This window comes from Monodelphis domestica, chromosome 1, assembly GCF_027887165.1.
Source record: "Monodelphis domestica isolate mMonDom1 chromosome 1, mMonDom1.pri, whole genome shotgun sequence".
Classification (NCBI taxonomy): Eukaryota; Metazoa; Chordata; class Mammalia; order Didelphimorphia; family Didelphidae; genus Monodelphis; species Monodelphis domestica.
The window spans coordinates 114,398,943-114,411,332 of record NC_077227.1 but is presented as its reverse complement, the minus strand read 5'-3'; the positions used below and the strand labels follow the sequence as shown (position 1 = coordinate 114,411,332).

Sequence of the window (12,390 nt, the reverse complement as noted above, 5' to 3'; positions counted from 1 at the left end):
AAGCCAGTCATTCAGCAAACATTAAACCCTTACAATGTGGCAGGCACTATGCTAAGGGTTGGGAATACAAGCAGAAAGACAGTCTTCTTGTCAAGGAGCACCATCTCTGTTCATTTATGGGTGTGGGTATGAGGGGCTTGCTACTCTTCCCAGGATCTCCCACGAGCCCAGGTAGGTGGGCTTGCTCATCCTCTCTTGTTTGCACCCCTCCCCCCATCAATTTGGAGATGGGTCAGAGCAAGAGCAGATGACAGGTCTAAAGGGTGCAAGGGGGCGAGGGTGCCCCAAGAAGAGCCTTAGGTCCCACCCCGTCATTTTGAAGCTGAGGAAACTGATACCAGGAGAGCGTAAGCGGCCTGCTTAAAGTTACACACAAATCATTGGGTTGAATGAAAAGTAATCAAAAGGCCCATCCAGCTCCAGTACTAGCAAGGGGGAAGAGGAGGACACAGTTGAGCTTTCCCGCCAATGCGGCAGGAAGAGGGCCGTGAAATTACGCCACTACCTCGCTTTAACCAACGAGATGAGAGGGGCGGAGTGCTTCGACCGGCCTTTTTCTTTATCTAGAAGCCTGGAATGCAGCCGGGGGTGGTAGGAAGAAAGGAAAGGAAAGGTCCTTGGAGTGGGCGGGTGGATCTGAGTCCCTTCCCCTTCCGACTCTGCCGTGACGCAACATCCGGTTCCCTTCATTCTCTGCATCTCAGAATGATATCATTGTGTGCGACGTACAGCCCTGAGTCGCGCCAGTGACGCATTTGGACCTAGAGGATGGCGGAGCAAGAGTTGTTACGCGTGGTGCCCAGCGACTTATTCCCTCTTGTGCTTGGTTTCCTGCGCGACAATCAGTTTCCGGAGGCGGCTAGCAAGTTCGCTAAGGCTACGGGAACCGTGAGTCCTCACGCGCGTGGGGGGAAAAGGGAGATCTTATCTCCTAGCTGGTGAAGCCACGGGCGGGGAGGGTTGAGGGGAAAGCACGTGGTTTCTCCTGGGCCTAGGGGTGAGAGAGCTCCCGGAAAAATTGAGTGCCTAGGCAGTATGATCCCTGGGCTCTGGCTTTGGTTTAATATGATTAATTCCAGCCTTCGTGAGCTTGGAGACTTTCTCATCAGGTAAATCGAGGCAAGACTGTAGGACTGGTAAATGTATATCAGGTTTGTGGAGTTGGTCAGGAGAGGTATGGTGCTTAATGTTAGATTTGAGATTAAATGAATCCCAATGAATATTAGTTAAGAATAGCTAGGTCTACGTGAATCCAGAAGGAAAACAATTGGATGGCCCTGACTCAATTCTGGTTAACATTTTTATCAGATGTATCTTTGTACCCTGCACTTTTCCACTCTCATTGCAGCCCGTTAAGGCTTTCATCCCTTAGTGTGTAAATTCCTTAAGGTCAGAAGCTGTTCCGTTTTTATCTTTTTGTCCCCAGCACCTGCCCTTTTTGGCACATGGCAGTTGAGTTTAAAATGCTTTAAATCGAGTTTTCATCTAAATTGCAGTTATAGCATTCTAAATGCTGTTTCTTCCTGTAGTGACCCACTTTCTGTTTGAGTTATCTTTTCAAAGAACTTGAATTATGTCACTTTATTAAATATCCATTGCTGTATGTCTCTCCCTCCCCCATCAAGAAGAAAGAATATTTATTTTTTGTTCCAGTGCACCAGACTTAAGGTTTATACAAGATTTGTAGAAATTAATGCTTCATAATAATTGTTTTTTATTTGCAAGCTTAGAAATTTAGAATGGAAGACAGAATGCTGATTTTTGAGTCACAGGGCCCAAGCTTATGTCTTGCCTCTGGCTTATGGCTTATGGCCAGAGGCAAGTCACTCAATTTTTTCTGAACCATTTCTTCTGTTGTAAAATAGGAATAACAGTACTTGTGCTTTGCTAACACACAGGGTTGTAGGGAAAGTGCTTTGTTAACTTCAAAGCACAATATAAATGTGAGTTATTATCTATGTTCCTACTAAGCTGCACTATTCTCCATGACTCTTCAAGGCCTAATTCAGGTTCCACTCTGTGATGGAGCATTCCCCTTGAGTTCCCTTTCCCTAATTGAAAAATGATTTCTTCCTCAGTCAATTAAGTCAAATATTTAATATGGAATTACCATAATTTTGCCTGGACCTTCCCTTTGTACCTATTACAATTCCTTGTATCAAAATTTATTGTAAGTTCCTTACAAAGCAGGATCTGTATCCTATTTATTGTATCTAGCTGCTTAAATATGGTAGGTTCTTAATAAATATACAATAATTTGAATTTGTATGAAAACATAATGGCATGCTTATTAATTAGATTTGCATATAGATGCATAAAAATGGGAAGGCTAGCTAAAATATTTTGGGATATTAACAGTGGACCAATTTAACCAGATAAAATTCTGTGGAGGTAACTACAAAAATTATAGCATTCTAGGGATGTCAGCTCTACCTTTCTTTCTGCTCTTACAGGCCCAACAAGACCCCAACGCCACTTCCCTTTTGGATATCTATAGTTTCTGGCTCAAGTAAGTCTCTCCTACCTTTGCCTCTCTCATCCCTAGTGGGTCATATAGACTAGCCCTTCTCAGAGTTCATTTTACCTTTTCCCCATCCAGTAGGTCTTCCAAGTCTCAAAAGCGGAAGTTGCAGGCTAACGGACCAGTGGCAAAGAAGGCTAAGAAAACAGCTGCTTCTGGTGACAGCAGTCATAAAGGAGAGTCCAAACAGCCTCCAGCTAAGAAACTAGGTGAAAGATGATCCATGGAGGGATGGGGAAAATTGTGTTTTATCCCAGTGTTTGATTTCTAGCTAAAGGGCATGAATATTCTTCTTATTTGTAAATATTCAGCTTGTGCAGAAGCCTAATTCTTACCAATTTCATATTCTTCCCCAGCCACCAAGTCACCTGCTACTTCCCCTCAGCCTGGGAAGTCACCTATTCCTGCCAAAGCAGCAGAGAGTAGTAGTAGCAGCAGTGAAGACTCCAGTGAAGACTCTAGTGAAGAAGACAAAGAAAGCCAGAAGAAGCCTGTCCAGGTTAGAATTCATGGGTTCTAGGAGAGGAGCTAGGTTTTTCTACTACAGGATTTGACACAGAGATTCTATGAGTAAGGACATCTTTCTGACATTGAACCTGTTCTGGGTAGTGTCCAGGTAATGGGAAGAGAATTCTCCATAAATATTTGTTTTTCCTCCTAACAGAAGGGAGCCAAGCCCCCAACCAAGGCAGCCAAACCTTCCCCTAAGGCAACCCAGCCCAAGAAAACTGAAAGTTCCAGTTCTGACTCCGACTCCGATTCTGACTCTGACTCTGACTCTGACTCTGACTCTGACTCCAGCTCAGAGGATGAAGCTAACAAGAAACAGAAACCAAAGACTCCAGTTAAGACCCCAGTTAAGACCCCAGTTAAGACTCCAGTTAAGACTCCAGGCAAAGCCACAGCTAAGACTCCAGTTAAGACCCCAGCTAAGCCAGGTACTTTTCTTTAGGAGAAGGGGAGGTGGCTAGGGACTTGGATATTCTGAGATCTGGGCTCTTAGAACTGTCCCTTTTTGGACAGCTGGTTAGTTCAGTGGATTGAGAACTAGGTCTAGAGGTGGGAGGTCCTAGGTTCAAACCTGACCTCAGACACTTCCCAGCTGTGTGACCCTGGGCAAGTCACTTGACCCCCATTGCCTAGCCCTTACCACTCTTCTGTCTTGGAGCCAATACACAGTATTGATTCCAAGATGGAAGGTAAGGGTTTAAAAAAAAAAAAGAATTGTCCCTCTTTGCTACCAACATAGACATTCACATTTTTCTCATGGTAGGCTTCTTATGGCTACCATCAGAGGTTCCTTTGTAAGTAGTATTTAGATACTGAAGAGAAAAATTTTTGTATTATTTTTCTCTTATACCTAAAATGGAGTATGGGGTAGGAAAATATGCTACAAACTTTGACAGATCTTTAATCAGAATGATTTTAAGGAGATACTTGAATGGTTCTTAACTATATCCTGATCACCTGAAGCCTTAGGGATAATTACATTTCTGTTCTTAGTGTTTTGGGATGCAGAATTAAATGGAGAAACAATCTTTCCTATGAAATATTTATTCATTATCTGGTATGATGTCTTGCACATAGTCAACTAAATTCATCCTCCTTTTCCTTCCAGGCACAACTGCCCAAGTCACCTCCAAATTAGCCAATGGCAAAGCTGGTAAAAGCAGTAGCAGTAGCAGCAGCAGCAGCAGCAGCAGCAGCAGCAGCAGCAGTAGTGATTCAGATGAGGAGGCAGCAGCTCCACCCAAAAAGGTTGATATTTTTTTCCTTGTATGTGTGTGTGTGTGTGGGCAATGACCCCCATCACTAAGAGTTGGTATTAATAGGTATATTGGTATGTTTTCATTAAGGCTGTACTGAAGAAACCAACTTCATCCAAGACCCCTGTGAAACCTGCCCAGGAGAGTTCTAGCAGTGAAGATTCCTCCAGTGAGGAAGAAGAGGATCAGAAGCAGAAGAAAAAATCTGTCAGGGCCAAGCAAGGTGAGGGAGATAAAGAAAGAGGCTATTTTCCAGGTCTCCAGTATGGGTTCAGGGTCTGAACCTCTGAATCCTGTCTCTGCCTGAGGTTGCATATGAAAGTAGCTTCTCCTATTTAGCTTAATTCATTGGAGACAGAGTTGGGGCTTTGATACAAAGGCATCAAGTAATATATTTTCCAACTATCAATCTTGAGTGCCTTTTTCCTATCCTTGGGTACAGTTCTTTTGACTAGACTCATCCTTCTGCTTTCCTTTCTAAAGAAAAACAAAAAATGTTTCAGTCTCTGTTGTGGATAGCAGAATATAATACATGAATGTCAGAATAGCACATACTGAGGTACAATGGTTTTGGGGTTTGCTATTTGTATTTTGTTGTTTAATCCATAAACATTAAATAACCAGGAGTCTCAGTTATAAGTCTAATTTAGTGAAAAGAATGTTATATCTATAATAACTAGGAGACATTAAATTATGGCTCTCTTCAGCCTGTTTTCTTATCTGTATTACAATGATGTCAATAACTTGGACTGTCTACCCAACAAATTTGGGAGGAAAATCCTTATAAATTCCTCTATTTTTAATTCTATTCTACTATTATGTATTGAACACTAACATGTATTAGGGAATTTTAGTAAGGAAAGAATATACAGATTTGGGAATAAGGAGTTTTGTTAAAGGCATGGGGTACATAGTTCATGCAAATAAATGGAAGGGGAAGATGGAATGATAAGTTCAAAGGACACCTAGTAGTATGATTTGTCTGGGATTTAACAAACTGGAAGGAGAGTGGTCATGTGAAAAAAATCTGAAAAGGTAGATTGGCTTCAAGATAAAGGTCTTGGGTTTCATCTTATTGTAGGATGGGCTTTTTGTATTTTTTTTAGTATAGAAGTGACTTTGGTCAAACCTGTGCCTTAAGGTGCAATAATTTTGGCAGTTTTTTGGAAGATGGGTTGGAGAAAGGAGAAACTTGGAAATAAGGAGAACAATCACTTGTTATTATTATTATTTTACTATTATTAGCATTTATGTGTTAAGCACTAGGGATACAAGAAAATCCTTGACCTCAAGAAGTTTTCACTCTTAATAGGAGAGATAGCCAGAATCATCAGGTATATAGGAGATATCTGCAGAGTAGATGAATGGCAATCTCTGGGGACCAGGCATTCATTATGTGAAGATAGAATTTAATTTAAATCTCACAATTAGCAGTGGGAGAACAAGAAAGGGTTTCCTGCATAATGTAGAATTTAAGTTGCTTTTTCAAGGAAGCCAGGAAGAAAACTTAGGTGGAGGTGAGAGGAGAGAGAACACACTGGAGCAATGCATAGCCACAGATGCCTTGTATGAGGTACAGCAAGCAGGCCAGTGTAGTTTGTAGAGGGGAGTGAAGTGGGGAAAGACTTGAAAAAAAGTAACGGGTCAGGTTGTAAAGAACTTTAAATGTCAAAAAGAGGAGCTTATATTTGATCCTAGAAGTAATAGGGAGCTACCAGATTTTATTGAATAAGGGGGGGAAATAGGTGATATGGGTATTGCTGTCCTTTAGGAAAATCACTCAGGCAAATGTGAGGATGGATTGGAGTTCAGGAGGCTTGAGGTAGGAAGACCAATTAGAGGGTTTTTGAAATAGGTAAAATGAGAGGTGATGAAGACCTATTCAAAGCTGAGGGTTATATGAGTAAGATCAGAAAAGAGATATGTGAGTGATATTACAAAGGGAGACATGAGAGCATTTGTTGACAAACTGGATCTGTGGGATAAGTGAAAGTGGGGAGTTAAGGATGTTGTCCTCCTCAATGACTTGAAGGATAGTGGTTATTCCTGGAAAAATTGGGACAAGTTAGCTTTTTTTGATGAGAAAATTTTGGATTTTATTTTGTACATAATGAGTTGGAAGTATTTATGAGGTATTCAGATTAAGATATGGATCAAAAGCCAAAAAGTATATATGATGAACTCAGAAGAAAGCACGTCTGGATATATAACTCCAGGAATCAACAATATAGAGAGAAATCATGTAACCATGGAAAAACATTTTACATAGATTTAAAAAAAAATCCACTATAGAGAGAGATGATGACTGAGCCCTTGGGAAGAGATGGAGGTTTATCACAGTAATCCTAGGTATGAGATATGTTGAAATAGATTCTGAACTACCATGGTAGTTGTGTTGACTGGATGGATGAGAGATATAGCGAGGGCAGAATTGGCTTTGTACTTGGCAAGTGATTAAATAAAGGAGAGGGATGAATTCAGAATGATTCCAAGATAAGAAACTTGGATTACTGAGGTGTTAGTGCTCCCAAACAAAAAATGGGACATTTGGAGCAGGCAAAGGTTTGGGTGAAAGATTATGACTTCTGTTTTATATGTATTGAAATCAAGATGCCATTCTTGATCTAGATGGTTATTAATGTAGGACTCAAGTTGAGAACAATTAAAAGACTTAATAAATAAATGAGGACCCAGGACAGAACTTTAAAGGATGAATGTTTCAGGATATGATGGGATAAAAGTTGAAAATACATGTGTATTTATCCTTTGGGTCTAAGGTTGCCTAATTGCACACCCTTCTCAGAATAGATCTTTCTGTACGATTTTAAGTCTCATTCTTTTTTGTGCAGGAGAGATTAGAAAAGGTTGTAGGATTCAATCAAGGGCAAGATTTTTTTGAACCCAGCATAGTAATGTCCCAGTGCTACTACCTTTAAGCTTAGGTTGGATTAGGTAGACTTTCAGGAGGGTTTTTTTTTTTTAAACCCTTACCTTCCATCTTGGAATCAATACTGTGTATTGGCTCCAAGGCAGAAGAGTGGTAAGGGCTAGGCAATGGGGGTCAAGTGACTTGCCCAGGGTCACACAGCTAGGAAGTGGCTGAGGCCAGATTTGAACCTAGGACCTCCCATCTCTAGGTCTGGCTCTCAATCCACTGAGCCACCCAGCTGCCCCCTCAGGAGAGTTTAAAAAAAAAAACCCAAATACTTACCTTTCATCTTAGAATCAATACTATATTTTGGTTCTAAGGCAGAAGAGCAAACCATAAGGGCTAGGCAGTGTGTGTGGGGGGGGTTAAGTGATTTGCCCAGGGTAACATAGCTAAGAAGTGTCTGATTAAATTTGAATCCAGGACTGCCTGTCTCCAGCCCTGGCTCTATCCACTAAAATACCTAGCTGCCCCCTAGAAGGCTTTTTTGTTGTTTGTTTTTTTAATTAGGAGGCTTTTAAGGGGAAAAAAAATCACTGGCTAGAGAAAGAATGAGAATATGGCATTTCAGCCACTGACCTCTTCCTCTTCATCTTTTGTGTCTCTCCAAGCAGGTCCATATAGCTCTGTCCCTCCACCCCCTTGCACCCAGCCAAAGAAGGTGGGAGGGGATCAGCCACCTAAGAAGAAGGTGGGAGGAGACCAGCCACCTAAGAAGAAGGTAGGAGGGGACCAGCCTTCCAAGAAGGTAACAGTCACTCAGCCCCCCAAGAAGAAAGAAGAAAGCAGTGACTCTTCTGATAGCAGTGAGGACAGCAGCGATGAGGAGGAGGCAGCTACTGGTGTGTACATGTGTGGTAGGGGCACAACTTGTGGTGGAGGGGTGGAAGGCAGTGGGTGGGAACACAAGAATGGACCAGGAAATGAGACACTTTTACCATTCTCAGCGGAACAGGCCAAAGTTGCCACACCTAAGGCTACACCAGCCAAGGCCACACCAGCCAAGGCCACACCAGCCAAGGCCACACCAGCTAAGGCCACACCAGCCAAGACTGCAACAAACAAGACCACAGGAAAGGAGTCCAGTTCAGACAGTGACTCAGGTGTCTTGTTTGTATCTGTTTCCTCTTCTCTGTCTTTCATCCCTAGTTGAAGAATTTTGGTGTGGTTTCGAAGGGGTCAGGAGGAAGAGAGGGAGAATTTGGATTTTATAACTTTAGAAAATGTATGTGGAAATTTGTCATTATGTACTAATTGGGGAAATAAAATTTCTTTAAAAAAAAAAAAAGGTGTTTGGTGGGAAGGAATGAGGTCAGTCTTCCTAGAGTGAAAGGGTGAGGATTGTTCCCTTGACCAGAGTTGTGGGCCCATCCTAACCCCAGAGATTCCCTATAGATTCCAGCTCTGAGGAGGAAGAGAAGAAACCTTCCCAGAAGGCAGCCCCTAAACCTGCTGTTGCTGTTAAGTCTACTCCCAAGCAAGCTGTGACTACAAAGGCTGCTGAGGACTCTTCAGACAGCTCAGGTAGAGAAGAGGAAGTTAAGGAACTGGGAGTGGGGCACTGGGAGGCTGTTACTTCCTTGACCAGGGTCTGGGGACATCTGTTCACTGTGGTCTTTCTGTGTAGACTCTGATAGCTCTGAGGATGAAGCATCAGCCAAGCCAGCCTCCGGTAAAAAGCCAGCCCCCAGTCCAAAGGCTTTGCCCAGGAAAGCTGATAGCAGCTCGAGTGAGGAGGACAGCAGTTCTAGTGAGGAAGAGAAGAAGCCAGTGACAAAGGCTGCAGCAGCTGTCCCCAAACCTAAGGTGGGGGTCAAGGGAACTCCATCTCCAGGGGCCAAAGTAGCTCCCCAGGAGAGCAGTTCAGATTCAGAAAGCTCCAGCAGTGAAGAGGATGAGCCATCAAGCAATGTGACTAAATCCAAGGTGGGGACCACAGTTGTTCCTAAACCTGCCTCAGCAAAAAAATCTAAGGCCAAGAGTAGTTCTGACAGCTCCAGCGAAGAAGAGGAACAACCAAAACTTAAAAAGAGCTCTAGTCTAGTGACCAATGGGTCCTGCCCTCCAACACCTCAGAATGGGAAGACTGGTGCATCTGTGGATGAGAAGGAAGAGGAGATGGCAGCCAAGCCAGGTCTGTGTTAGAACATGGTGGGGGTGTTCTGAGGGGGTCCATCCATGTATTCTCAATACTGTGGTATCTAGGAGAGCATTGTGGAGAATGATATAGAATTGAACTCTAAAGACTATTTCTTGATAAGTGCTCCTACCTTGTGTGTCCAGTAGGCTCTGGGAAGAAGCGGAAAAAGGATGCTAGCCCTGGCCAAGAGGCCACTCCCCCTAAGGTGAAGAAACAAAGGCCTCAGACCCCGAACACAGTTCCCCAAACAAAGAAGGTAAGTGACCAGTACCATCCCCTGGAGTAAAAGGGGAATGTTTCTGGGCCAGTGTGGTAGGGGACCCCCTTGGCATCTTTCCCTTATACTCTAATCTTCTTCCTTAGGGAGAGAAAAGGGCATCCTCACCTTTCCGAAGAGTCAAGTCAGAAGAAGTTGAAGTGGATTCTCGGGTGGCTGACAATTCCTTTGATGCCAAAGTAAGAAAGGAATGATGGGACTGCCCAGGAGGGGGAGTATACCTCAGCCTTTTCTAGGCCTTCTGGTTGGTGATGACTTCTTTCCTTTCCTCAGAGGGGTGCAGCTGGAGATTGGGGAGAGAAAGCAAACGAGGTCCTGAAGTTCACCAAAGGCAAGTCTTTTCGACATGAGAAGACTAAGAAGAAGAGGGGCAGCTACCGGGGTGGTGCCATTTCCACCCAAGTCAACTCTGTTAAGTTCGAAAGTGACTGAATGGAGAGACTTTGACTCTGGAGCCTAGGGCCTAGCACCCAGTTCTATTTCTGGGATTGGTTGGCTCGGGCTAGTGACTGCTCCCTCAGCCGTAGTCCAGACTTGGCCGTGGACAGGTTTTCAATGAGGATCCTTTGGGGAGTGGGTGGGTGGTGGGACAGGAAAGTAAGTTGAGGGAAGTATTCTTCCAGAAGTGTGTTGCTTAGTTGTCCCCTCAATCCTCTGAAATGCAAATATAACTCAACCTCACTTGAGAAGTCCCTGAAAGGTTGTATGTGAAGCAAAAATTTGTAATTTTATATTGAATCATATTTTCCTATTGATTAACATAACTTGCCAGAGAGACACTCCCACAGGTAACATTTTGACCCAATAGACTTGGTTAAAAGACTCAATTGAGCACCCATAATATTTTGGATGATTTTAGTTTGGGGGTAGGGTGGACAACCTATCTTAGGAGAAGCTCACCTCCAAGTTGGCTGTAGGAGGGGAGTTTCTCAAAAAAAAATATTGTAAAACTGTCAACATAGTTCTAAAGAGGGAATAGTGACCTGCATCTGCACCATCCAAATCGGAGAGCTTTGGAGTTTTGAAATACTATTCATCTCAAGAGGCTACTTGTCAGTTTACTCATTCTGGATGTTTATAATCCCCTACAAACTTCATAGGGAGCCAACAAAGGAACAACTGACAATAAGTAACACCCCCAGGTTTATTTATTTCATTGAGTTATGACTATCCATGCCATTTCACAAGATCTTCCATTTAGAGCTGGGAGGGAGCTCAGAGGTCACCTAGTCCTACCCTCTCTTCCCTCCTTTCCCAGATGAGGGGATGGAGACTCTTAGAGCCTAAGTGATTGGGCAGCAGTCACCTAGATAGTAAATGCAGAGCCAGTAACAGAACTCATATCCACTTACTTCGAATCTACTCTAGCACTCTACCTCCCATTTCTTCAGGTCTTCAGCCAAACTCATTGGCCACAAGAATCCTGTGAATGTACTCCTTTGATCATAATTTGGATCATGATCTGGTGAACTTCAAGGGCCCCCTTTTTTCATCCTAGAATCCTGTGGTAGACCATTGCTGAAGAGAGTCAGGATGTACATAGGTTGGTGGCTCCATCATGTCCTGATGATAATCTTGCTTTCACTTAGTGTCCCCTTAGTATCACATTGATCAATTGTTCAGTGTGTACGAGTGATTTCTTAACATCCTCAGACTGTTCACACTATTAAAAGTTGCACAGCCTTCTAAATATAACTAAACTTTCAAAAAGTCATTCAGAAAAAAAAATATAAATATAACTATTTGGTAGGGAGGAGAAAGGTATAAGACTTTATTCACTATCCTAGAATGTATGATTTTTGTGTTTTGGAGGGGCTGGGAGGAAATGAAAGAACATTTTCAGTGGAAGAGTCTGTATACTTGTCCTCTAGAACATAGCTCTCTGTAGTGAACTGACTAGATACATACTAGTATGGGGTAGGAAGTTCATTCTGCTGTTGGTTCAATTGGTATCGGAAATGGGGAGCAGTTCATTAGAATGCTATTTTTGTTGTCCCTTAAGTTGTCTGTGATAATCCAGTACTTGGTCTTTGCCTTTGAGTAGATAATAATTATTTACAATTTTTGTCATTTCCTTCCCCAGCTCATTTTACAGATTTGGAAACTGAGGCAGTTAAGGGACTTGCCCAGGGGCACACAGCAGGTGGCCGAGGTAGGATTTGAACTCAGGTCTTCTGGACTCCAGGCCTAGAGCTCTCTGCTGTGCCACCTAGCTGCCCCTTATGAGTATATAGCCAGCATTTGCTAAAGTATGTTTTCTAGCAAGCTCTTTTCCTCCCATGACTAATGAACTTTCATCCTAACTGCAATTAATGTGTTGATTGCAAATGGTTCTTATCTGCTCAATAAAATAAGATTTCGTAAGATAACAGTCCTCCCCCTCCCTTTTTTTTTAATGGCAGTAATGATGGTACGAAAAATTTAAGAGTTAATGAAAGACCAGTGAAGTCTTTCATACCAGAAACTCAAGTACTGAGTGCATTGTTGTGTTACAAACATTGCTTGTGGGGGCAGCTGGGTTGCTCAGTGGATTGAGAGCCAGGCCTAGAGACGGGAGGTCCTAGGTTCAAATCTGGCCTCAGACACTTCCCAGCTGTGTGACCCTGGGCAAGTCACTTGACCCCCATTGCCTAGCTCTTACCACTCTTCTGCCTTGGAACCAATACACAGTAGTGACTCCAAGATGGAAGGTAAGGGTTTAAGATAAAAAAAAAGAAAGAAAAAGAAACATTGCTTGTTTGAGAGACACCCTTGTTC

The 12,390-nt window shown here is 42.9% G+C and overlaps 1 protein-coding gene across 8 annotated transcripts; it reads left to right on the top strand.

The window, feature by feature from the left end:
• Window positions 1-682: 682 nt before the first annotated feature.
• On the top strand, window positions 683-12,002 carry NOLC1 (nucleolar and coiled-body phosphoprotein 1). Of its 8 annotated transcripts, none has more exons than XM_007479121.3 (14): window positions 683-888; window positions 2,454-2,509; window positions 2,603-2,730; window positions 2,878-3,020; window positions 3,186-3,459; window positions 4,140-4,279; window positions 4,378-4,510; window positions 7,828-8,058; window positions 8,164-8,319; window positions 8,612-8,740; window positions 8,844-9,350; window positions 9,500-9,612; window positions 9,720-9,812; window positions 9,907-12,002. In XM_007479121.3, exons 1-14 carry the CDS (start codon window positions 769-771, stop codon window positions 10,063-10,065), a joined length of 2,382 nt encoding a protein of 793 aa, XP_007479183.1. In that variant the 5' UTR covers window positions 683-768; the 3' UTR covers window positions 10,066-12,002. The 8 variants fall into 8 exon arrangements, with proteins under 8 accessions (XP_007479183.1, XP_056660939.1, XP_007479186.1 ...); XM_056804961.1 differs by having other exon boundaries at window positions 684-888; window positions 7,831-8,058; XM_007479124.3 differs by having other exon boundaries at window positions 684-888; window positions 9,503-9,612.
• Window positions 12,003-12,390: the final 388 nt, after the last annotated feature.